General features: G+C 44.3%; 1 protein-coding gene across 1 annotated transcript in view; it reads left to right on the forward strand.

Annotated features, from left to right (window-relative positions):
• Window positions 1–6,799: 6,799 nt before the first annotated feature.
• Window positions 6,800–25,974, forward strand: part of C4H3orf52 (chromosome 4 C3orf52 homolog) — a 31,053-nt gene continuing 11,878 nt past the window's right edge. Inside the window, exons 1-3 of the mRNA XM_070045393.1 lie at window positions 6,800–7,026; window positions 13,000–13,129; window positions 22,080–22,207. Of these exons, the coding sequence (XP_069901494.1) occupies window positions 6,889–7,026; window positions 13,000–13,129; window positions 22,080–22,207 (396 nt within the window). The 5' untranslated portion in view covers window positions 6,800–6,888. The remainder of the gene's footprint in view (window positions 7,027–12,999; window positions 13,130–22,079; window positions 22,208–25,974) is intronic.

Below are 25,974 nucleotides of genomic sequence, written 5' to 3' on the forward strand. Positions count from 1 at the left end.
TTGTGCAAGTTTGATTTTTGACTGTGTTTTATGTGATAGATTCTTTTAAAAAGAATGCAATAATTATCAGTAAAATGAGATAATTGTTTTCTTCTGGAACTCTCAGATTGCATACATTTGGTATTGAAAGACAGAAAGATTAATATGTATTTTATTCCCTGAAAAATTGCCTCAAGGATAGAGCTGTATTCATTCTTAAGCGTCAAAGGGCCATTGATCCAGGAATGGAAGAAAACTAATGTCATGAAGCAAACCTCTAAAATAAGATAAAAAGTGAGTGAGACGCTCAAGAATCCATACCTTACTTTACGTTCCTATTCAAGGGCAGATATTTATAAGGATCCAGGCAAAACTGATTTATTGAAATAAGTTCCATTAAAAAAACCACGCCAGATCTTCAGTGTTCTAATGAAATTAAATGCATAAAAATGACTCCTTCACAAATGCAAACAAAGCTAAACTCAGTTATTGACAGAGGAAGTACCTATATTTTCCTTATTTTCTAATCCAATTTGTCTAACCATATCACAAGACTTTTCTTCAGCTGTAACATGGTAATATTGTGTACAGAGAAACCATCAAACAACTAACAAAACTTATTTGTCAATTACTAATTAGTAATCTTCACTAAAATGATAGAATGAAGCATTGTGGTAGTTGGATTGAAAGCACTTACGGGGGATTTAAGAAAATTGTGGCAATGCTGGTCAGCAGTTGAAAGACAAAGGAATTTTTGGATGACTGTTTTTTTTGTTTTGTTTTTTTTTGCGGTACGCGGGCCTCTCACTGTTGTGTCCTCTCCCGTTGCGGAGCACAGGCTCCAGACACGCAGGCTCAGCGACCATGGCTCACGGGCCCGGCTGCTCCGCGCCATGTGGGATCTTCCCAGACTGGGGCATGAACCCGTGTCCCCTGCATCAGCAGGCGGACTCTCAACCACTGTGCCACCAGGGAAGCCCTGGATGACTGTTTTGAAAGTGAAAAATTTCAGAATATTGTTATCTGACTTCTGATCCCTTTATAAAACTCCAGTGGCCAAAACTTTCTTTTATTATCAGAGCCGTGCAATACCTAGCGTAGTTGTAAACCTATAGTACATGCTCAATACATCATAGTTATTGATTTATTTTGTTTTGATTTAGAGTGTTTCACACATAATCTCAGAATAAACTTTTCATTAATAGAGGCTGTACTTAACAATATCACCAAGTAGGTAAAAACAGCAGAAAGGAGAAGAATGATATTATTTTTTTCCCTGGGACAAAGTTAAAGAAAGTAATAGCAATGTTATTTTTAAGTAGGATCCAAAATAATGAAACTGGATTTTATAGGACCTTGGAAAATCTTAATGTAACAGCAAAAGAAGAGAGAATAAAAGGTGTCATAACCCAGATCAGATAGTAAGACTGAAACCTGGATATGATTTCCCTGAGATAGTGAATGTTTTCCATTTCACAAAACATATTTTGATTTGCTAAAAGACTGTTTCCTTCAGATAAAGGAAAAATGTTTTAATGATACACCTCTGAAGAGGTCCCTGAGGATTCAGTAAACTGGCTGTGGCATAGTGCAATTCAGAGGGCCAAGTGTTCCCCTTAATCCACAAAGGGAGATTTAGCTACTGAACCCATGGCATAGAAGAAAAAATTAGGCTGACAGTTCTTAAAACCTAGGTTTATTTTGCCTGGTATTGCTGTGACTTAGGTACACGGTAAATTGTACTTTTTACTTATGGTGATTTCTAAGGAGATTTGCTATTCAACAAAATACCTCACAACTTTGCATAAGTTTGTGATCTCAGTTAGGATATGGAGGATGGCTAGCATGATCTATCAGATTCATCAGAGGGAGTTTTCAAACCACGCATACATGCCACCATTCTAAGCACTTGCTGGTGCTAATGTGTGTGTACCATGTTCCTCATCAGTGCAGACATGGGGAAAGGTTGAGAAACACCAGTTTAACTTACTTGGCTACTTCATGCCAAGATGCCTTTAGAACCTGAATGATGTAGGAATATCGACTTTATTTTTGCAAAGGTGTGAGTAGAGGCAAATTCCAAGACTGGTTTAGTTAACAGAGTGGAATGGTCTCCAAAAACAAAGACAGGAGCATTTCCATGTGCTGGACTATTGGGCAGAATTTGTAGGGACTCACCCTTCACAGTGCCTGGAAAACTGCAAAATGAAATACCACAAGCCAACCAACTATCTCTCATTTGTTTTCTGCTTGATTATCCTGAGTGGCTGATCCAATTGCTCTAACTGCTGATGTTCAGCATAGTACTGCTTGCCATCTGTCAACATATGGGTACAAAATGTGGTGGTTTTTTTTTGTTTGTTTGTTTTTGCGGTACGCAGGCCTCTCACTGTTGTGGCCTCTCCTGTTGCGGAGCACAGGCTCTGGATGCGCAGGCTCAGCGGCCATGGCTCATCTGCCCAGCCGCTCCGTGGCATGTGGGATCTTCCCGGACCGGAGCATGAACCCGTGTCCCCTGCATCGGCAGGCAGACTCTCAACCACTGCGCCACCAGGGAAGCCCCCAAAATGTGGTGTTTTGAAGAGGCATAGATCTATTTGAAGCTAATGAGATGCTTTGGTGACCTCACTTTAATGATGTTACTTTATTTTTTGTTTTATATGATAACCATCTAGGAAATTATTTGCTCTTAAAGGAGATGAAGAAAGAAGAGCAAGTACTATGACAAGAAAAGCAAAATTGAAAATCTTATACTGGTCAGCAAGTCTTGGCAAGAAGTATGTTTGAATTTTTTAATGTTATTTACATTTGACCCCCTTGAACGAACTAAAGTACTTGAGTCAATAATAATCTTTAGATTATATTAAAAAGAACTATTTGTGCAAGAACAGTATACTTTTAAAAACACATTTAAAGAACTATTTATGAAAGAACAATATCCTTTAAAAAGCTACCCCTATAGAAGTCAGTTTTGAAGAAAATGCAAAAAGAAATCTAGATAGAATTTGATTCCTCATTCACAACTCCTAAACTTCAACAAGAATTATTTAATCTAAACCTGGTTCTACCTCCAGGGAGAAACACTTCTTTCTAACTCATCTGAATCTTCAGTTTAGAGTCAGACTGGCAGGATAAAAAAAGTCCTCAAGTAGAAGTTGGTACATTCACCTACATTCTAGGTCAGCTGTCTGGAGATGAAGAAATTTGCAGTTATCAGAAATCAGGAACAGGTTGCAAATAAGAATTTAAGTAGTTCAGGCAATATGGGGAGGTGTGAGCAAGTGTCAGCAATCCAGAAAATATGACAAGACAGGAACACAAATCAATATCAAAAGAAAGTATATTGGGGCTTCCCTGGTGGTGCAGTGGTTGAGAGTCTGCCTGCCAATGCAGGGGACACGGGTTCGTGCCCCGGTCTGGGAAGGTCCCACATGCCACAGAGCGGCTGGGCCCGTGAGCCATGGCCTCTGAGCCTGTGCGTCCGGAGCCTGTGCTCCACAACGGGAGAGGCCACAACAGTGAGAAGCCCGCGTACCACAAAAAAAAAAAAAAAAAAGAAAGTATATTGAATCAAACGTTATTGCTGTGTGCAAAGAGTTTGGGGTAGGTGGGTGTTAGTTACAGAGATACTCATAGTTATGGAAAGGAAAGGAATATTTACTGCGATTCTGCTTTTGCCAGGCACAGGAATAAATGCTTTACTTTAATTACCTCATTTAATCCTCCTAACTCTACTGGGTAGGAATCATTTTATAAGGAGGAAAGAAGCTCATTGACTTTAAACAACTTGCCTAAGAACACACAGTTAGTGAGGGTTTAAATTTGATCCTAACTCTTCTTGTCTTCAAAACCTATACTACCATAGGGATGTCAACAGTGTACAAGGGCTAGTCTTATGAAATTCTGGAAATGCATTCGCGTCTAGATAAGAGAATTAATAAACCTCGCCTCGTGGTACTCAGAAGGCATTGAGAGATGTGGTGTAGAATACGTTTGTGACAGGAAACAGTAGCTTTCTGGTTCTCTGGGAGAGTGAAGGAGATTTTAGACATCTGTTCATGGAGAAACCAGGCTTGGAAGACAGCCACAGTCCATCCTACACAACAGAGGGAATCTCCCACTGAGAATGAGCTCCTGCAGTCAAATGAGGAAATTATGGGAAAGGTGGTCTGGGGCTGGGTAAGGATAGGAGTCAGGGTTAGAGAGGTTTTAATGGTTCTAGTCAGGGTCTAAGGCCCTGGGTCTAGCAAGCTGTCATTACCGAGAATATTCAAATTAATCAACATTTACAGAGGGCACTGTGCTGGATACAGAGCGGAGTACTGGGAACATAGATACCTCGAGGAGATTAAACAACTGGTGGAGGCAGACAAGGAAAAAAAATTCCTGCTTATATTCCATTTTAGCCATTCTGGCCTCTTTACTGATTCTCAGACAGTAAAAGTCAGACAGATTCCAGTCTCAGGACCTTTGTCCCGGAGTTCCTTCTTCTTTCAGAAATCTGCAGAGCTAATTCCTCGCCATCTTCAACTCTTTGCTCAAATTTCACTTTCCTAATGAGGCCTAAGTTGGTCACCTTATTTATAATCGCAACTCCCGACTGCACCGCTCAGCTCTCCAACCTCCCATACTCTTCTTTACCTTTTTTTTTTCCCCATAGCATGCACCACCTCCTGATGTTCTAAAAACATTATTTAAGTTTGCTCCCCCTTAATAAATATTAGTTTCACAATGGCAGTGATTGTGTTTTATTTAGTTATCTCTTCAGCTACATCTCAAGCACCAAGAAGAATGCCTGACACAGAGCAAGAATTCAGCACTACTTGCTGAATTAAATTAGACTGAACATGTGACATGGTTAGCACAGGAACAACGTGTATGGGTAGCAGAGAAGAGTGTGGATAACTTTTGGTGGAGGAAGGGAATCAGAGAAGGTTTATTGGGAAAAGTGTGTTTCAGCTTGGATTTAAAGATGAAGGGGAGCTGTCCGTACAGAAAGTGGGCTGGAGTGGAAGGAAAAGCATTTCAAGCAGAGGGAGCGTCATAAACAAAGACGTGGGGAGTGGCAACAGAATGGGAGAAGGAAGGACCAGCCAGGAAGAGGAATCTGGTCAGACCAGAGGAGTCTACTGACTACTGAATGTCTGAGAAGGAAGACTAGAAGTTAGTTATTGTAGGGAAAGGTATACATGCAGGCTTCCTCTCTCTTTTCACCTCTGATTCATTCTCTGCTCTTAGCCTGGGAGGCCGACCCCCAACCTCCATCACCAGTTTCCAGTGGGAGTTAACGGGCAAAACCCTGGCGGGTGGAGACAAAGATCAGAGAATTTTTCCTCTCTGCTGGACTGTAGTCCTGGCAGTGGCTGCAAATTTTTGTGACTACGGATCCTATCAAGAGGGCCCAACTGATGGTTCTAGTTTTTAATCAAGCTCTAGTCCCTTTTAAGCCTCAGGGTACGGAGGGCTTTCTCCTGTTGCTAGTCCTTGGGTGACTTGGTGCCCCTTCTTGGTTCCCTTAACCCTTGCTCCTTCATCAGAAAGCCTCTTACAAAATCCCAGCTGAGAATGCAGACTGAGTCCTGCCTTTTAGGGCAGAGAAAGCAGAAGTCAGTGCCGGCCAGCAGCTGAGTGGCTGCAGTTAGCACAACCCCATCCAGCAGGCAGATGGAGTCCAGAGTCCAGATGAGCTGGCAGCAGGCAAGAGACAACTAGAGACCCGATATCTAGGCAGTGTCTGAACTGTAGGCATCGAGGGTGCTGGATTTTTGGGCACAAGTCAACATCTTCTGAAATGGAGCTGATTTATATGTGCCAGGTCCAGGTCTCAAACACATCTCAGTATGTATGTTTGTTGGGGGCAGGGAAGAAGTAGGGAAGCAAGCCAGCTCTGAGCAGAAGCTTGAGAGCATCAGCACACCCTGCAGAGCAAACATAATTTCAGGCTCTCAAGACCAGAAGTTCTGAACTATGGACTGTGGATTGTGAGTGGGTGCATATACTTTTTCCTCAGGTTGTGTGTGTGTGTGTGTGTGTGTGTGTGTGTGTGTGTGTGTGTGTAGGTGGTGATGGTGGGGTATCTTGACCCTCTTCCCAAAGGTAGATAATAGCCAACGTTTATGAATGTTTGCTATATGTCTGAGTGCTCTGCTGACATCAACTCTATAAATCGGGCAACAACTCCCTTAGGGGGGTACTAACATTATGTCAGCTTTCCAGATGACGAAACTGGGCACAGAAAGATGAAAGTCCAAGGTCTCGCAGTTAGGAACCCTGTGAGAGGGGATTAATCTGGGCAGCCTGGTTCCTGAGCCTGCTGTTCCCTCCACCACTCACTACGGTGTCTTTGCCTGACTCTGGACTCGTAAGAGGAAGGAGTGTATTCGTATTATGCACCTTCATTGGCTCAGAACCTCGCACGATGCCTGGCACGCAGGAGATAGTTATATGTTCATAGTTATATGTTGATTAAATGAATGAAATTTTGCTAGACAGCGAAAACTGGGGCAAGCCCGTGCAACAGACAGCTCCTCGAGGAGGGTGGAATGTCCATCCATGCCACAGCCCGACGCCCAATCAGGCCCTCGGCTCAGCTTCTGCTTTGTATATGTACAAATAGCAAAAGGCAGAGCAAGCAGCGCCCTGAACAAACCAGAAAAACAGCCCTCTTCCGCTGTGTTCCGGAGCTCACAGCAGCCCAAGGCTGCGGCACCTGGCGGGAGCTAGGGGCGCTTCCCGGGAGTCAAAGCCCGCCTCCAACCCCCCACGCCCCACCAGGCCCCGCCCACCGCCCGAGAGCTCCCCGCCCCGCCCACCGGGGGCGTAGGGCAAGCCACGCTCGAGGCCACTTCGCACCCTCGGGTGTACGCGTCCTGCTTTCTGGCGGGCTGTTTAATCCTCCTCTCCCCGTCCATGGAGGGGGCCGGGCCCCCATCGCCAGGAGATGACCTGGAGCTCTCGGTGATCCAGGGGCAGCCAGACGAGCAGACGCCTCTCAGTGGAGCCGTCCAGGGCATCTTTCCTCTGGAGGAGGAGCCCTGCCCAGTTCAGGTAAGGCCGTCTTCGCTCTGGCAGCGTTATCCGACGGGCTCTGAGCCAGGCTGCCGGCCAGGACCCGGGCCTGGCACCGCAGTTTCCGGTTTCCAGCCAGCTTTCTGGGCGCAGCAGACCCCAAGCGCCGGTGGTGCGCGCTGGAATATTCTGAATGGAGCAGACACAACAATGCCCTCCACCTTGAGCCTGCCCGAGGCCCCTCGGATCCCTCCGGCTCCAAGGAACTTGAGGAATCTTATCCCGGAGGTGTGCGGCTCCTCTCTTCAGAGAGAGAATCCCCAGAGGTAGAGGTGGTTTTAAAAAGTTCATTAACTTTTAACTTGGTTTTTCTGTTTCCAGTAGGGTGAGCCAGCGATAACTGGTGTCTCCTTTTCTTGAGAATTCTTTGTCTTCCTTTCCTATACGACCTTGCGACTTGCCCTCACCCTCCACCCTCCCCCAGCCTTCACCCACCGCCCACCATCCCCCATCCCGGCTCGCCATCCCCCATCCCGGCTCACCATCCCCCATCCCGGCTCGCCATCCCCTGGGTCCACACTTTTTGTCTTCTCTCAGCCTGGCCATTTGATTTCACAGGAAGAGATGTAGGGGAGAAGGGAGAAAAGAGCAAGTACAGAAGGCCTGGGGGGTGAACTTGCCCTGCTCAACTAAGGGGAATAATTTACAAGTTCTTGTCTCAAAGAACTAGACCGCCTCATTCGCTTTGGCCTCATCTCAGTTTCTAAGTAAGTCCCTGGTGATGTTTAGGCTGAACTCTTCTGATTCAGCTCTAACAGGGGCAGGAAAATTATTCATTCTGATCAAATGCTTGTAACACAGCAGAGACTTTGAATTCTACCTTCTGATTAACCCTTCTAACTGGCTTGATGTTTACTTGGTATATGGAACTCCACATATATACACATATGGTTCCAACCTGATTTTTCTAGGGCCCTCTCCTCTACTGCCATCCCTTTGGCAGCTCAACTGCTGATTTCGGGGATACGCAGGAAACTCAGAAGTTGAAAGCATTGCTTTTGCTTCCTCCTTGATTCCTAGTAATACTGTAAAGTCTGCTTTTATAGGTACCCTGGAGAGTAATTTGCTACCTTATATTTGAATGAAAGATGAATACCATAGAAAAATGAAAGTTGGAGGAAGATGATTTGATCTCTGTGCAAGTGGCTGCAACTGTGGACTTGCCGTATGGATCCTCCAAGGCGATGTCTAGGAATGGGAATTGGGAGTACTTGCCTCATGTCAGATAGACCCAGGACACCCCACGGACTCCATGGTTTGGGACTGAATCCAGAGATCTGAATTCTGGTGACAACTTCCCCACTAAAAGGTGTGTCCCAAGGCAAGGCACTAAGGTCTATGTTTTCCCAGCTGTCAACTGATGGTAATGTAATGTGGCCAGCCAGTCTTCTTTGTGAGGCCTGGGAATGCATGTTGAATACAGTGGAGGAGTAGACTGTGCAGGACACATACAGGGTGTCAGTATTTTATTATCATTTAACCTACCTGGTAGAGATTGCTTTTTCATGTTTTAATTACTTCCTTGTTAGCCAGGTGTATACAGATATCTGAGACTTCCTTGTGAACCAGCTTTGTAGGAAATACAAAGCTGTGTAGGAAATAGGAAAGCTGTGTGAGGGACAGAATGGCGTGAAGATGAAGGGTTACATCAGCACTTGGAGAACATTCTAGAAATGCTTGAAGAGGAATAATTTTTAAAAAGAGGAAAAAAAAATCCTCATCTAATGTGTAAATCATTCTCTTTGGTTCCATAGAATCAGCTGAAGTGTATTTTAACTTGAAAAGTCAACTAATGTAGCCACAAGCGCAAGATCCAGACTCTTAAGACTTTTGTGTGTAGGTCTCTTTAAACTATATGTTAAGATTTCCAACTTTGAAATGTAGCATTAAGTCCATGTGTTTTTATTAAACATATATTTTGTACCTATCATGTGCCAAACACTTCTGCTACATAAATGCATTTAATGAGCACAACAAACTTCAGAGGAAGGGGGTGGCATTCTGATTTGACAGAAGAAGAAACTGAGTGAAGAACTTGAGACTCAGGCGGAGTTACCAAAATACTCAAGTTCACCCAGTGGTGGCTCTGAGACTGAACTCAGGCTGTTTTTCAAACCTATGCTGCTTTTGTTGATTTATTTTATATGTCTATATATATGTACATAATTTGAATATATAAACGTATATAACTTATATTTATTTATGTATAATTGCCTGTTATATATTATTACTAATTTCTGTAAGTTATGGAACGTAGGTGAAACATGAGGAATTGAGTAGCGTATCTGGCATGATGAGGGAGATGTGAGCAGACGGGTAGATGCGTGACGAGCAGGGAAGAGTTTGAGAATCATCGGGAAGAAGACATCCCATATCATGGGTATCTTCCTACTTGGAAGGGCTCATCTGGGAGGGTTTTCAAAGGCAGTAGAAAGAACTTTGTGTTTCTTAATTTGGGTTTGGGGCTTGAGGGAAAAAGATTGTAAGCCAGTAAACTTCACTTTGCCTGCCATCACTGTAAACATGGCAATATAGTTGGGTCAAAACTGGAAAAGGCATTAGGGATAATTGAGTAAGACTACTTTTCTTTTATGGCTCATTTCACGGACTCGGACCTCAGTTTTCAGGTAGAAGTCCCAGAGGCATTTTAAGGGATGGCAGCATCATTTTGATAATAGCAGTAATAATCCATGGGTAGTTTTGAGGCAGGCAATACATATATGAATGGGCTAGCTAAAAATTAGCCCATTGACATGTGTTGTTCGGAATTGAGGACAAGACTCGGCTGGCTCTTTTGTGCTTGAGTCAACAAGTGGATTAAATCCCACAATGAAGATTACAAAATATAGATTTTACTGTGTGCTAAGAAAAATTTCCCCTGATCTCTATAATACCTTTTCCTAATTGAGCCAAAGAGAAGAAAAGCTTTTTGTATCCAAGAGATACGTAGTCCTGCCATTGTTTCAGGACCTTATGTCATGTATTTGGACCTTATTTGAAGAGGGATGTGAATATATCTGGGGGAATAGTCAGAGGAAAGTCACAGAAATTCTTGGGCCATATGCTGCCATCATAGAGTGTAAGATGCAGTTTGCAAAAATCTTCAGAAGCCACTCTGGAGAAGAACCTGCCTGTGGCCTCTCCTCATGGCCTAGAATTTGGGCAAGAAATGCCAAAGAAGGCAGTGAAGGAGGCATTGTGTTTCCATGGCCCAGTGTGCGTGGGTAGCACGCATCTGCTGGATCAGAGGCTCTCTCAAGGCAGGGTGGACTCTCCTGGGGGCAGTTCGAAAAACTAGGATTCCTGTGTTGATTCTGGTGTGCAGACCGCTGAGCAGCGCTGTACTCTGTTGATGGGTTGGGTGTGTCTGACAGACCACTTTACGATGACTTAAAATATGTGAAGATTAGTCATTCAAAGGATAGTGGTCTCTGCCTTCGGGCTGACAGCAGGAGAAGGGGCCGGCCTGTAGGATGGCAGTGATGGGCTGGACAGGAAGAGGCATTTCCTACAGAAGAGGGCTATATAATTCTGAGCTGAGTTCCCCCAGGAAGTCAGAATATTGGTCTCCTCACACCACCAGCGTCCTAGTTTGTGGTCTCTAAGGGATAGCATAGGTGAAGGCACAAAGGGCCAAAGAGGTGCATCGACCCTCTTTCATGGGCTCATTTGAGACTCCAGACCATTTCATTTGGCACGAATCTTTATGGTTCCTGCTGTGTCTTGTACAAGGACTGAAAATGGCATGTGTCTCAGGAGCTCTGTAAATAGGAAGATATGTTTCTGTCCCCTGAGAAGTTCAAGGCTTCTTATACTGGGACTCCTCTTTCTTGTGTGCCTTGTTGAGCCGCTAGCTTTGGTGACCTTGGAGCAATGCTCAGTCTGTGGGTAGGGGTGAGCGGTGGTGCCGTCCCTGGACTCCACACCCACTTACCTCAAGAGGGTTTCCCTCTGTCCAGATATTGACGGGGCCTTTACTGTACCCCTCATACCCCACCTGAAGGGCATGCAGGGGCTCCAAAGTGTGACCTCTACTCTAGAGCTTCTCAAAGTGCATTCTCAAAATTTTGGGCGCCCACTATAACTAAGCAACACACGTCTATTAAGTGCCTGTTACTTTTATGAGGCAGAGGTATGGGATATAAGAGTGGGGAATTTTAAGAGCCACCCTTCCTTCTATGTGGTTTCACTTTCCCTAGGAAGATAGGCCAGTATCTGTTTATATTCGGACCTGATACCAGACAAGGCAGGCAGTGGCAGCGGCAGACGAGCTGTGTGTACTGGGAGATCTCTCCACGGGTGGGCTGGTAGGGAGGCCTCCACGAAAGGAGAGATTTGACCAGGTTCCTGAAGAGCAGGGAGGCTCCAGACCAGGGGTCCACCTCTCGTAAAGCAGCTGATTTACCTTGGGAAGTCTACATTGACAAACTGGGTCTGCTCCCCCCTTCCCTGCAATCTGATCCCCTGGGTCCGGGTAGGGCCTGGGTGTTGTTTAAATTCCCCTTCACGTGATTCTGATATGCAGGCTTGGACCCTCTCCTTGAGAAAGATTAAACTGTAGTCCTTGCGTGGACAGTTTCCTTTTCTGATAGCTGCCACTAAAATCACGACGGAAGAGAAAGTTAACGAGGCGCGGATTCAGGAAGTGCCCTGCTGCCGCTTGGCGAGGCAGGTGAATACTCCACGTAACCACTGGCTCCTGTGTGTTGAGACTGGCGAGGCAGGTGAATACTCCACGTAACCACTGGCTCCAGTGTCAAGGGTGCTCAGGGGCTCCGGAGTGTGACCTCCGCTCTACCCTTGTTTAGCAAGTGCTTCATGTGCGTGATCTCTAGTTTTTATAACAGGCCCGTGAGCTAGATTTATTACTTGTGTGTTTTACAGGTGAGGACCTTGGGGCTGGTGAGTTTCAGTAAGGAGTTTGCTGATAGTCCCCCTGCCTTTAAGTGCTATAGCTGGGATTGGGATCCTGATAGAGAAACACATTTTTTCTGCGTCATATTCCATTGTTTCCCATGGTCTCCATGTAGGAAGTAGGAGGAGAGGAATGGAACCTTTTAGGGGCAGGTGGCAGTACTGAGCGTGGAGGTGGCCGGGCGCACTCTTAACCTGGAGCCCCACACAGTGCCTGGGGGACCCTGTAGACCAATGGGAGAGCGAGTGAGCGGGGCAGTGTCACGCAGCAGGGGTTAGCCCTGGCTAATCTCTCCCAACTGCATCTTTGAAATGGGTTAATACCTCCCTTGCAGGGGTGTTCAGATGAAGTGAAACGGTGTTGATGTTCAGCAGACCAGAGTGGTTGAAATTATTTACTTTAACCCCACCCTCTGCCTCACTACACACATTGCAGCTTATTTTCTGGTATCTCTCCCGTCCTTGTCCTCCCTTTCATTCCCTTTCCAGGCCCTTATTACATAGAGTCTGGGCCCCAGCAGAAGGTTCTCTTGGTCTAAACTATACATCATTCTCTTAATCTTCTCCTCAGCTTTTGTGTGCCAGAAACCTTCAACGAGTTCCCAGTACACGCCAATTTAAGTCCAAACTGCTCTGGCAGCATTTAAGACCCTCTCAGATATGCTTCAACCTTTCACTCCCTCTAATCTTAACTCTCATTACTTGCCTCTGAAACCCACATTCCTATCAGATGCATCTCTTGGCCAATTTCATTGTGAGTCGACACGGAGGATATTCTTTCCTGGGTTTGCAATGCCTTTCTCTGTCCATCCTTCAAAATCCTGCCTGTCCTTCCCACCTCAGAGTCCCCAGAGCATTTTCTTGCTAACTTCTTTGTGAGGTTCCATTCTGTCCTTTTGTAAACTTGACTCAGTAGGGTGGAGCCCCTCGGGGTCAGGATCCTGCTGCCTTCATTTCAGTGTCACTGGCCCATAGTGAGCATTAAAAAATGTTTGTTGAAACCAAATGCCTGCCTCTAAGTCTCCCTCTGCTTTCCAGGCTGACAAGGAAAGCCCTTGGAAATCCTGTAATAAGAACTTGGTTGGAAAGTGCAAACTGTGGATGGTCCTCGCCTCTGTTTTCCTCGGTCTCGTTGTAGTCATCATCATAAGCTTATGTCTGATTGGAGGTAAGAGGTTTTAAACATGACTAAATTGATGCATTTTGAGAACTCATATAATGCTTATGACACTTAAACGCTGAAATCAAAGACATACTCACTGCTACTTCATCGTTTATAATATGAATTTAAAACTGGTTTGCGATATGTTGAATAGATGGGAGATATACACGATTTTTGCTTTTCTTTTTTATTTTTTTTTTTGTGTGTTTTATAAACTCTGGAAAAAGTATGGGGGTCATTGTTTTACTTTAAACTCTACCCATTGGATGTTGAAGATTTCTTAACTTTTTAATTTCCATAAACACTATGTTTTATTGTACCTTACCCATGCGTGTTTGAAAAGTTTTTAAAATAATTTGTTTAGTAAAGATAATTATTGTAAAAAGGTAATTATTGTATAACGATAACTTTATCTGATATACCTAGTATATTATTGTAATGGTAAAATGATGAATAATGTATTTGGAAGCATTTAAAAAACTTCATAGAACCATGCATCTGTAAGCTGTCATTATTTTAACTTATTTTAGAAATCACTGTTATATTTGTGTTGTATGCGGTACAAAACAAAAACTCACATGGTGCTAAATATATATTTTACATGCATTATCTCATTTTATTTTTTATTATGAATATGAACATAGTACATGTTCAGTTACCCATAAATCCCATCCACATTATTAATATTTTGTTATATTTTTCTCTAGTCTTTTTCTTACTTGCATTTTAAAAATGATTTGCGATCAGATTGTTTTTTATCATTCTGTGGCTCACCTTCCAGATTTTAATGTTACATTGAGATCATTTTGCCAATTCATTAAAAATTATTTGTGAACATTTTTTTTTATAACTGCATGATGTACTCTTCCACATTTTTTTTTTTTTTTTTTTTGCGGTACGCGGGCCTCTCACTGTTGTGGCCTCTCCCGTTGCAGAGCACAGGCTCCGGACGCGCAGGCTCAGCGGCCACGGCTCATGGGCCCAGCCGCTCCGCGGCATGTGGGATCTTCCCTGACCGGGGCACGAACCCGTGTCCCCTGCATCGGCAGGCGGACTCTCAACCACTGCGCCACCAGCGAAGCCCTTCCACATCTTTTTAAAACCTTTTAGGTAGTTGCTAATTTTTTTATGATTATCAGTATTAAGGTTTTTATGATGCATAAATATAGCGGCCCCCCCCCCGCCCCCAGTGGGCAATATTTCAATTTCAAAATAGGAAAGAAGAAAAGTGCTTTCATTTCTATGTGTGGGTGATTGTAGGGTACAGGGGTGTGAGGGGGCCTCTTCTGGAACTGGGATACTTGTGAGGGTGATCCGATCATCACAAGATAAGGGTTGAGCTGGATTCTCCATAGCAAACCAAGTTACAGGATGAGAGCAAGCATGGCAGCCCCTGAGTTTCTCCAGAGGGGGCCCTGGGAATTCTCCTAAGGAATTGCATTTGTCATTCACCTCCTGTTCCTCCTTGTCCCAACACTTTCATCTCCTGTCTCAAAGTTTTACAGTACCTGAAGAAATAGGAAAACTCTGCTGAGGTGTGCCAACCTCTAGCATGTGAGCTTCCCAGGCAGGCAGCATGTTTGCTTAGTTACTTAAGGCAGTGTTGAGGTGGAATGGCTGTGTCTTTGAGGCAGGGAGAAGTTGATAAGAGGTGCTGCCCCTCCTTCATCACACTGAGGACAATCGCTTTGGTATGAGTGTTGATACTCCCTCTTCCCATCATCTCCCACATGTGGATATTGAAACTGAACTTGAGTCACACAGCCTTGTCCTATCACAACCAGCCAGTGCTGTCCTAAAAGTTGGCTGAACCATCGGCTGGCATCTGGGGCCTATAACAAAGGATGATGCCACAGATTTGGTTGGTTTGATATTGAGGATTCTAAAGCTCAAGACCCAGGGATTTCCCTGGCGTCCATTGGTTAAGACTCCATGCTTCCACTGCAGGGGGCACGGGTTCGATCCCTGGTTGGGGAACTAAGATCCTGCAAGCTGAGTGGCCAAAAAAAAAAAAAAAAAAAAAAAACTCAAGATCCAAGAGCTGTCTTCCATTTTCATTCTCAGAAAGTCATTTGACCTCTTCAGATCACGAAGAGCAACCTGCAGAAGAAGGGATTCCATTTTCCTCCACAGTTTCTCAGGGGGACGTGAGAGTTCACAGGATCAGATTCAGGGAAGAGTTTTTTAACACTTGCGTTGCAAACTTTGTTTTCAGTCTGGTTATAAAATTGTGTTTAAAATATGTTAATGCCGTAAGAGAGATTTTCAAACTTTTACTTTTTTTAAATCAGGGAAATACTTTTATTTTACTTGGCATCTCAACTTTCAAGAGTTTGGGCTTGTGGAGAGGGTCATAGTAGGCAGTGGCGGGTTTAATGGGTAAAAAGGAGCAGGGACAGGACTCCCTCCATGACAGTCCCAGCCTCACCCAGAGCAGCTCCACGGGCACTTCTGGGATGACAGTCTGCAAAAATCAGCCATTGTCCAATTGTCAAGCCCGTTGATATGAATCGAGTATTGGTAGAACTTCTGGGCACTGTGTAGAAAATGCTGCTGTCTGGGAAAAGGGCAGGTGGGAGAGTCGAAGGCTGTGCATTCGTTAATGAATGTGGGAGGGGCGATATGTGGGTAGGGGAGAAAGAAATCCAGACTATTAGGTATATTGTACAGCACGGGGAATATGACCAGTATTTTACAATGACTGTAAATGGAGTATAACCTTTAAAAATTGTGAATCACTACATTGTACACCTGTAACTTATATAACATTGTACAGCAACTATACTTCAATTAAAAAAAAAAAGAATGAGTGTACATTCTTTAAGAAGTGATGCTGTCTGGTTCATTAAGAAGTGAAGTTTCTCAGCACCTCCATTTGCCATGCCCCTCCTCCTTCCCTTTCTCCCCACTCCTTACTCTCCTGTCTCGGGGCTCTGTAGTCTCCAGACTGAGGCTCAGAGGTGGAGGTGATAATAAATGTGGAGCTGGAGTGGACCCAGAGGGTACACTAAATACATCCCAGTACAGAAAGATATCCCATCTGGGGAGGGGCCAATAGGGTACCAGAAGGAGGTGCCCAGTGGGGAGCTGTAGCTTGTCACTGATATTGATAGGAATGGCCATGATGTGGTGATAATACAAGCAGACCAACCTGTGGTCAGGTTTATTATTATTAATTCTCTACAGACTGTGCACCCCTTCTTGCCTACACCTGGAGTGGGCTCTCCCCCGACTCTGCCCGTGGTCCACCACTGAAGTGATGGCAAATTCAGGATCACGGCTCGGCTTAAGGCATTGAGCCTGGGCTGTGTCCACAGTGTGGAGGAGAGGCTAGCACTCCGCCAGGCTCACAAGAGACAATGAAACCTTCTTAAAATGGACAATTTGGGGTTGGCAGGGGGGCGCGGGCAGAGCTCAGGGAATCCTTCCCGTTAAATCTAGAGGCCTGGTTTTGTCCCAGATCTTTAGGAAAAAAGTATTAATGGATTTTTCTCTTTCTCCCTAAGGAATTATAAATTCCTTGGTGTGAAGGGTAAAGGAAAAAAAAAAAGCTTTCCTCTCTCTCAAAGTCATTTCCTGTCTGGATAATTTGGAGAATCAGATAAACATCCTCAAGGATTCTGCTTTCTTTACTAACGTGTCCGAACAGTGAGGGGAGAGACCCTAGGAATGCCTTAACTGGTGAAACCTTTCCTTGGTTTGGGCAAAATATTTTAAATGTTACAGAAACCAAACTGTGACAAGTAGGTGGATGCTTAGAAACATGAGTTAAAGGTGACCAGTTTTAACAGTCTAGGAACCCTTATGTGATGTCCCCCAGCTCTCTTACCATAAGGGCTTTTCTATGAGTAGGGGAGGCTCTGGTACTGAGATGCAGGCAGGGACTTCCTACGTGATGCTGTATTGGATGGGTTTGTTTTGCCTTGAGTTGGGAATAAGCATCACATCTTATGACATCACATGGTCCTGGCAGACAAGCAAGTTGCACAGGTTGCTCCCTGGTATAGGGTGACTCATGGGAAAATCCTAGGCAGACAGCAAGCCCGGTATCTTGGAATTTCTTTGCATTTTCACCTGCTTCTCTTTCCCTCACATCTCATATGTTCTCCTGCCTTCCCAAGACTGACCTCTTCACCTGTGTTCTCCGTAGAATCCTCTCCAGCTTCTTCTGACCCGTGGACCTTCAGATAGCGCCCTTTCTTTCTAAGCATCCTCTCGGGCCTCTTCAAATGTGCTCACATGGTCTCTCCTTCAGAGCAGTCTTCCATCAGCATCTTGCTACTTCATTTATATATTTGTCTCTCCCTCTTTTTTCACTGGCAAACTTCTAGAAAGAGAGGTCTGTGATCTTATCTCCTGCTCACTCCTAAACCACTGTATCCATTGGTCCCAAATTGTTCTTCCAAAGGTCAACAAAAAGTGTCTGATCATAAAACCCAATGGCCTTTCTCCCTTCCCCTGCCCTGTTTGCAGCCTTCAGCTCTGTCCACTGTATTGTACTCGTCCAGGCCTTCAGAACTCTGGACTTCAGGACTTTATTTCTGCCTTTGGCCCCATGTTGTGATTGCAGGAGGCATGTCTTCAGCCTTCTCACTCTTCTCATTCTTCATTCTTTCCCTTGAGAAGCTCATTTAGTCCCAAGGCAGCAGTCATCCCCTCTCGGAGGTGCCCCCTGGAACACTTTCCCTGAGTTTTAGTCATGCACTTTGCTGTAGTTCTCTACCTGGAAATAACTGTCATCGTCTTTATCATTTTCCATGTGAAACTACTAGTCATGTGTATCCCCTTCTCCACTGAGCTCACCTTTTATAGTTTCATGGTGAGTCATGAGGCCAGGTTTATATCATCCAATTGTGTAACTTTAGGCAAATTCTTCAACGCTCCTTGCCTCAGTTTCCACATTTGTAAAATATAAATGATTTCTGGATCTGTGTCTATAAATGTACCTTGACCCTCCTACTTACTAGCTCGATTGACTGACCTAAGCAAATTATGCATTTCTTCTAAGCCTCAATGTCTTCATTTTAAAATAAAAACATTAATATTTAATTAATAGGGTTGATTTGAGGATTACATGAGGTAAATACAAGTGCATACATGTGCGTAATGCTTCATACAGTAGCTGTTATTCTTCCTGTTACCTAGGCTTGATACTTTGGAACATTTTTGATTTCTTCTTCTTTCCTATAGCTAGATAATGACCAGGTCTTATCAATCATTCCTTGGTAGTGTCTTGATAGAAACTTTCAACATTGACTACCTGCCTACGGCAAGGCTCTGTGCTGTATACTTTATATATGGTGGTTCTTATCTTTACCGTCACCTACCGTGTAGGCATTTCTGTTGAGGAAACTGCTTCAGAGATTTAAGTGACTTGCTCAAGTAACATGGCTAATGACTAACTGAGCTGGAATTCAAACTAAGTCTGGCTGCCTTTACAGCCAGCTCTGTTTCCACCATCCTGGTCTTTCTTCTCCCTCCCTTCCTTCCTTCCTCTTCCCACTGCTGTCAGTCGAAATCTGTCTCTCCCATTCTTGTCCAGTGGCCTCTCTGCCTCCAATCTCCCCCAGTTCCATTTCATCCCATCTGTCACCAGCAGATTTACCCTCATCTCCTTCCTGGGAGGCATTTAACAACCTCCATTATCTCTTGAAGACATCTGGCATTGAAGACCTACCTCTCCAGCCTCATTTCTTATATTCCTGCCTAAGAGCTGTTTTTGTGTGCCTCCAGTGTCCTCTGTGTATGTACTACAATTTTTTAAAGACGTTTTCTCTACATGGAAATACTGACTAGGTTAAATCCCATTAAAAACATGAAAATTCTGCTGACTGGGTAAGCCTATTTTTTTTTGCTGTTGTTGTTATTTTAACAAGCACGACTATTTAGCCAGGTCGGGTACAGATTCATTCAGATAATACAAGTTAAGTATATGTCATTAGAGCTATTATTGGAGACCTCTTTTCGAACTTGGCATTTCTTTCTTCCTTTTTTTTTTTTTTAAATTATCATTTATTTATTTATTTATTTTGGTTGTGCTGGCTCCTTAGCTGTGGCACGCAGGCTCTTTAGTTGCGGCAGGCAAGCTCCTTAGTTGCAGCATGCATGTGGGACCTAGTTCCCTGACGAGGGATCGAACCCGGGCCCCCTGCATTGGGAGTACAGAGCCTTAACCACTGGACTACCAGGGAAGTCCTGAACTTGGCATTTCTTAATAAAAGGGATCCAAATTGGAAAAGAAGTAAAACTGTCACTGTTTGCAGATGACATGATACTGTACATAGAAAATCTTAAAGACACTACCAGAAAACTACTGGAGCTCATCAATGAATTTGGTAAAGTTGCAGGATACAAAATGAATACACAGAAATCTCCTACTTTCCTACACACTAACAATGAAAGATCAGAAAGAGAAATTAAGAAAACAATCTCATTTACCGTCGCATCAAAAAGAATAAAATACCTAGGAATAACCTACCTAAGGAGGCAAAAGACCTGTACTACGAAAACTATAAGACACTGATGAAAGAAACCAAATAAGACACAAACAGATGGAAAGATATACTGCGTTCTTGGATTGGAAGAATCAATATTTTCAAAATGACCATACTACCCAAGGCAATCTACAGATTCACTGCAATACCTATCAAATTACCAATGACATTTTTCACAGAACTAGAACAAAAAAATCTTAAAATTTGTATGGAAACACAAAAGACCCTGAATAGCTACAACAATCTTGGGAAAGAGAAACAGAGCTGGAGGAATCAGGCTCCCTGACTTCAGACTATACTTCAAAGCTACAGTCATCAAAACAGTATGGTACTGGCACAAAAACAGAGATGCAGATCAACGGAACAGGATAGAGAGCCCAGAAGTAAACCCATGCGCTTATGGTCAATCAGTCTGTGGCAAAGGAGGCAAGAATATACAATGGCAAACCTGGCATTTCTTAGTGCCCTTGAGTTCAGCAGTTCTGTGACTCCTGTATCCATTCTCTGGCATCCTTATTCCTTTCTGAGGCAATGATATCTACTCTGGAAATGTATGTGGTGGGTGTAGAGCTCAAAGATACCCATTGCAGCAGCATTTATAAATTGGAAAGATAAAAACACTAAATGGTTTTAGAACATTAGTGCAGCCATTAAATAATCTTTGCAAGGAATTTTAAACACATGGGGAATGGCTTTTGATATGTAAACAGCAACGAAAGAATCAAGACAGAGAGGAAATGATGACAACAAACAACAAAAAGCAGTATACAAATTACCTTCTCATTAAGACCTCAAATATATAATATAAAATATGGGGGGGACCTTTTGATTAAAGAATTATTAGTAATTTTTTTCTTGCTTTGCTGCAATTTCCTATACTTTGCAAGTTTTCTGCTTTGAGGGCATAACTTTTATTCTCAGACAAAAATAACATGATGACTTACAACAAATAAGGATGCAGGGATCATTCCCTGTGTTGGGGTCCCCAAGATCACCCCCAGATTCAGTGATTTGCTGGTAAGACTCATAGGACTCAGCCTGTAGTCATAAAGATGACTGATTTATTACAGCTAAAGGATATAAAGGAAAATATGGAGGCAACCAGGTGCAAGCTTCCAAGAGTCTTTGCCCAGTGCAGTCACACAGAGTGCACTTAATTCCTCCAGCAATGAGTTGTGACAACACGTGTGAAATGTTGTCCACCAGGGAAGCTCATTAGAGATTCAGGTTTTATTGGAGTTGGTCTCATAGGCAGGCTCTGCCCGGTACCTACCAAAACTCCAGACTCCCAGAAGGAAAGGAGAGGCTCAGCACAAGGAACACTGTTTCTGCAAACAGTTGAGGCACAGCCAGCCACTCTTTACCAGGAAACGTGGGAACACTCCAGATTCCAGCCAGGGGCCAACATTGCGCTGGACTTGCGAAGGCTGGCAGCCTCCGGCGCGCTCTGTTAATTCTCCTGCACATTCCCTTGCTTCTCATGCCTCACACTTCAGACTTCCTTAGGGAATAAGTACCAGGACTCTTTCTTCCATCATAAACCCAGAATTGATGCCACTGTGGCCTTTTCAGAATCCAGTAAAAGAGGCTGATAATGTTATGTTTGAGGTGTGGGATTACAGAAAAAAATTCACAACAAACACCTGGTTCCAGTCATCCACGCCTTTCTCAGGGCCGGAGAGGTTGTCCCCCGAGTGACCCCGGCAGGAAGCCAGGGGAGCATAATTAGTGCCAGCATGCCAGCTTTGAACTCCTGTCTCCGACTTTGTGTGTTTTTCCTTTGGCTCTAACTGCTTAAGAAATCAATTAACTCATAGTCCTTAGAACAAAGCAGCCAACTGTTGTCCCAGGAATGTAAGTCCTGTGAGCCCTGGGGCTCTGAGTGCAAACAGAGTGTGTCAACATCCCCGCCGTGGGACATCCTGGAGAGCGATGACTTCATGCTCACGCTCTCAGATTCTAATCCCCAAGCTGTTCTGCTGGAGGATGGACACTTCCTCAGCATGTGTACAGAACCGAAGAGGATTCAGCAAAGTTCCTTGCTCTACTCCTTGTCCCCCATCCCCCATTGTTTTTTGGCCCCTCCAGAACGTCTCCAGCGTCTGCCTTGACACCTGTGCATGTAGCTAAGCTACAGGGTCAGTTTAACAGAGGAGTTCACGTTCTTCCCGCTTCCTCCCACCGCCCTTCTCCCAGTCTGTGTTCAGTGGAATCTGAGCCCCCCGTGGTGTCAAATAAAACAACAAAATTTGTATCATGATAGACGTGAGCCCTTGTCTTTATTCAGCCTTACTGAGAAGAGAAAACATTTCTGCTTATTCTTGCTTACTGTGTCCAGGCTTTATCCCTGATGAATATTCGTTGTTTGTTTTTTAAGTATAGCAGCCAATGGAGTAAATAAGTTTATTATTTTATGCATGTGTTTACTTTTACTTTTTATACCCCCCCCCCATTCTCTTTAGTAACCTATGTCGATGAGGATGAAAATGAAATACTTGAATTGTCGTCTAATAAAACATTCTTGGTCACGCTAAAGATTCCAGAGGAGTGTGTTACTGAAGAGAAATTGCCTGACCTGCTCACGAAAAGGGTAGGATACCTTATGCATTGTTACTGAGTTCTTAGCATTAGAGTCTGAATTCTCCTGGAACAGTTGGCTTAGAGCTAGCCGGTAGGTAGCTTCAAGCTTGGATTCTTTGTCTGGGTAGTGGCAGAAACCGGTGCTTAGAAATGGATTTTCTGTAGTGCAAAGCCAGAGGGAGGAGCCCTGGCCTCCAGCTAAATGCATCCCAGAGGAGAGTGTTCTGTTTCTCATTCCGGTCTTATACTTGATTCAACCTGAAGTTTCATTGAGGGTCTGCGATGTGCTCAACAACATGCCCGGTGCTAGGGTCACAAAGTCTGAGCGCTCAGTGGGAGCTCACGGTCCAAGTAGAGGAAGCAATTAAATAGTTATAAACAGTGTGATATGTTCCATCACTGAGATACGTACAGTGTGTTTTATATAAACATGGAGGTGGGGATGGAGGCACGCAGGGCCTCCTGGAGGAGGTGACACTCAGGAAGAATCTTGAAATATGAAGTAGGGGTGTTTCAGATTAGAGAGCAGGGAATACTGGAGGATGTGCTAGGTCCCCTGCATACTGTGTAGCGGACTTGCAGAGGTGAGGCTGAACAGGAGGGGACGGGTCAGCTCGTGAAGGTTTCTGTGTTCTTTGACGAGGCCCTGAAAGGTTTTAATCTGCAGGCTGACATGGTCAGCTTCTGATTTCAGTTGTTCTGTGTGATGATGGAAAAACACTGGAAGTAGAGCGCTTAGTTAGAGGGTGTTGTAATAAGTTGGGTGACAAATGAGAGAGCCTTGAACTAGGGCAATGTCAGGGGGAGTAATTAAGGTTCAAGTGAGATTTCAGAGGTCTTCTCCCTCAGTAGGACTTCATGGCTGGTTGGATGTGGGTCTGAGGGAGAGCATGGCTCCAGGCTCCTGGTTGGGTGGCCACGTGGGTGGACGGTGACATCATTCACGGAGCAGGAAATGAAGGAGAATGAGCCTCTGTGCAATATGGGGGCTCTGCAGCCAGACCACGAGGGTTGGTGGGCAGCCCTTGTCACCTTGTCAAAGACAGGGTGGTTCACGGCCAGACCCAGAAAAGTTTTTGATAAGAAAACCTAAGCAAGACTAGCCTGCCGTCTGTTACCCTCTTCCCTGCAGTTGATAGTTTGAACGGAGTGAGCCCTCTTTATTTGGCTTCCATCTGATTCCATCTAGGTCACCCCAGAGTCAGTTTCTGGGCAGCCAGGTGCATACCGTTTGATTGCCCCTTTGATCACAGGAGTTTGTACCTTGCGAGGATTATTCCAGGTTTCTCTTCCTCCTTCGTTTCCTTGTTTATATCTTATCTGCAGTTCCCTTTTCCTCCTTTCCTGCCACCTGCTTCCAGAGCAAGCTGCTGAGTGAATAGCCTATTGCTACTTTCCTCTTGGTTGCCTTTTTTTTTTTTTTTTTTTTTTTTAAATTGTTTGGCCACACCGTGTGGCATGCAGGATCCTAGTTCCCCTACCGGGGATCGAACCCACACCCCCTGCAGTGGAAGCTCGGAGTCTTAACCACTGGACCACTAGGGAAGTAAGTCCATTGGGTGCTTTTTTGATTGAGGGGTTTTGCACTGGCTGAGCAGAAACCAAGTGAGTCAGCGTCCACATGTGTCACGTGTTACAGACTGGACACTCTACGTCCAGGGGAACTGGATATTAATCACTCACTTTAAAGCCATATCTCTTTTGCACAGAAGCAGGCGTGAGCAGATTCTACAGGTGTTTTTAACTCATCACCGTGTAGTGGCTGAGGAACAGGGACTGGCAGATCTCTGGGGCAAGTTCACAGGCCTCTTTGAGCTTGTTCCTGCTCTGGTAAATGGAGATCACTGCACTTTCCCTGTATACCCACAGGTGCATATGAGGTGCCTATACAGAACTTTGTAAAACATTGTTTTTTCTTTTCTTTTTTTTTGTGGTATGCGGGCCTCTCACTGTTGTGACCTCTCCCGTTGCGGAGCACAGGCTCCGGACGCGCAGGCTCAGCAGCCATGGCTCACGGGCCCAGCCGCTCCGAGGCATGTGGGATCCTCCCTGACCAGGGCACGAACCCGTGTCCCCTGCATCGGCAGGCCGACTCTCAACCACTGCGCCACCAGGGAAGCCCTGTAAAACATTTTTAAAAAGAATTATCTGACTTGCAGATGATAAACGTAAGGTGCAGTGAGCTGAAATGACTCCTGCCCCTGGCTTCCCAATCAAATATGTTCAGGAACAAAACTGAGAGATATTACTATCTAATTACTATCTAATTATCAGGTCAAGAACCCCTTTCTTCCACTTAGGCCAGTTTCCAGAAGCTTCTGGACATGGAAGGTAAATGGGAGTCGATATTGAAACACTGCCCTCTCTTTTGCTTTACTGTCTTGCTTTTCTAAGCACAGTTTTCCTGGCCCCTCTCATATCTGACTGCCAGTTTCCTTCTCTTAGGGTTGGGGCCGATACTCTGCTTAAGGCAGCCCGTTAGCTCTGTGGTGTCGTAGCTCAGTCCACGTGCTTGTTGCCGAATTAGCGTTGGCCCCTCTGATGATGCAGGGAAGGCATCCCTCTTCCTCTGGAAGCTGTTTTCTTTTCTTTCTTTTTTTTTTAACACTATCACTTTTTAAAAGGTTGAGGTATAGTTGATATACAGTATTATAAGTTTCAGGTGTACAACATAGTGATTCACAGTTTTTAAGGTCACACTCCAATTATAGTTATTATAAACTATTGGCTATATTCCCTGTGTGTGTACAATACATCCTTTTAGCTTATTTATTTTATACATAGTAGTTTGTACGTCTTAATCCCCTACCCCCATCTTGCCTGTCCCCGCTTCCTTCTCCCCACTGGTAACCACTAGTTTGTTCTCTGTATCTGTGAGTCTGTTTCTTTTTTGTTATATTCACTAGTTTGTTTTATTTTTTACATTCCACATATAATTGTTATCTTACAGCATTTGTCTTTCTCTGTCTGACTTATTTCACTTATTTCATAATACCCTCGAAGTCCATCCGTGTTGCTGCAAATGGCAATATCGTATTCTTTTTTAGGGCTGAGTAGTATTCCATTGTCTCTATGAACCACATCTTCTTTATCCATTCATCTGTTGATGGGCTCTTAGGTTGCTTCCATGTCTTGGCTATTGTAAATAATTGGAAGCGGTTTTTGATGAGCCACTGCACCTGACTCTGGTGATCCGCTCACCGGGCTCTGAGCTCAGTCTGTACCCAGCCTCATAGGCATAGTGTGAGAGACACCAGAGCAAGGGGTGAGGAGCCCCTCTTTTCACTTTTTTGGTCCCAAAGTGGGTAGTGTGATTAACAGCTCCTAAATATGTCCTAATTATAGCCGGGGACCATGCCGCCAAAAAGAACGTTAGAGTGGACACTGAAAGTGATCTAGTATACCACTCCATCTCTTAACATAAAATTTTAACTTAACATTTCTTCTGAGTACCTACTATGTGCAAAACACAGTGATTAGGGCCCTAAGGATTAATAAAGGAAGGATGAGAGGGAGGGAAAAAAGAAGGAAGGACAAACATAACTCCTGACATAAGAAGCTCAATCTTAAAGGAAGAGAGTGGCATTATTGTTGTTATTATTGCTATTATTTTCAGCTCTTGAAAAATAATCCCGTCTGTAGCATCATCATCTTCTTCCCTCTCCTTCTGAGCAGCCCTGGGAGAGCCACTTTCCAACCTCCCGGGTTTTCTAAATGACTGTCGGCCTGTTGGCAATATTCTTTTCTCTGGGCTCAAGAACTATAAGATGACCCAGT

This window comes from Globicephala melas, chromosome 4, assembly GCF_963455315.2.
Source record: "Globicephala melas chromosome 4, mGloMel1.2, whole genome shotgun sequence".
Classification (NCBI taxonomy): Eukaryota; Metazoa; Chordata; class Mammalia; order Artiodactyla; family Delphinidae; genus Globicephala; species Globicephala melas.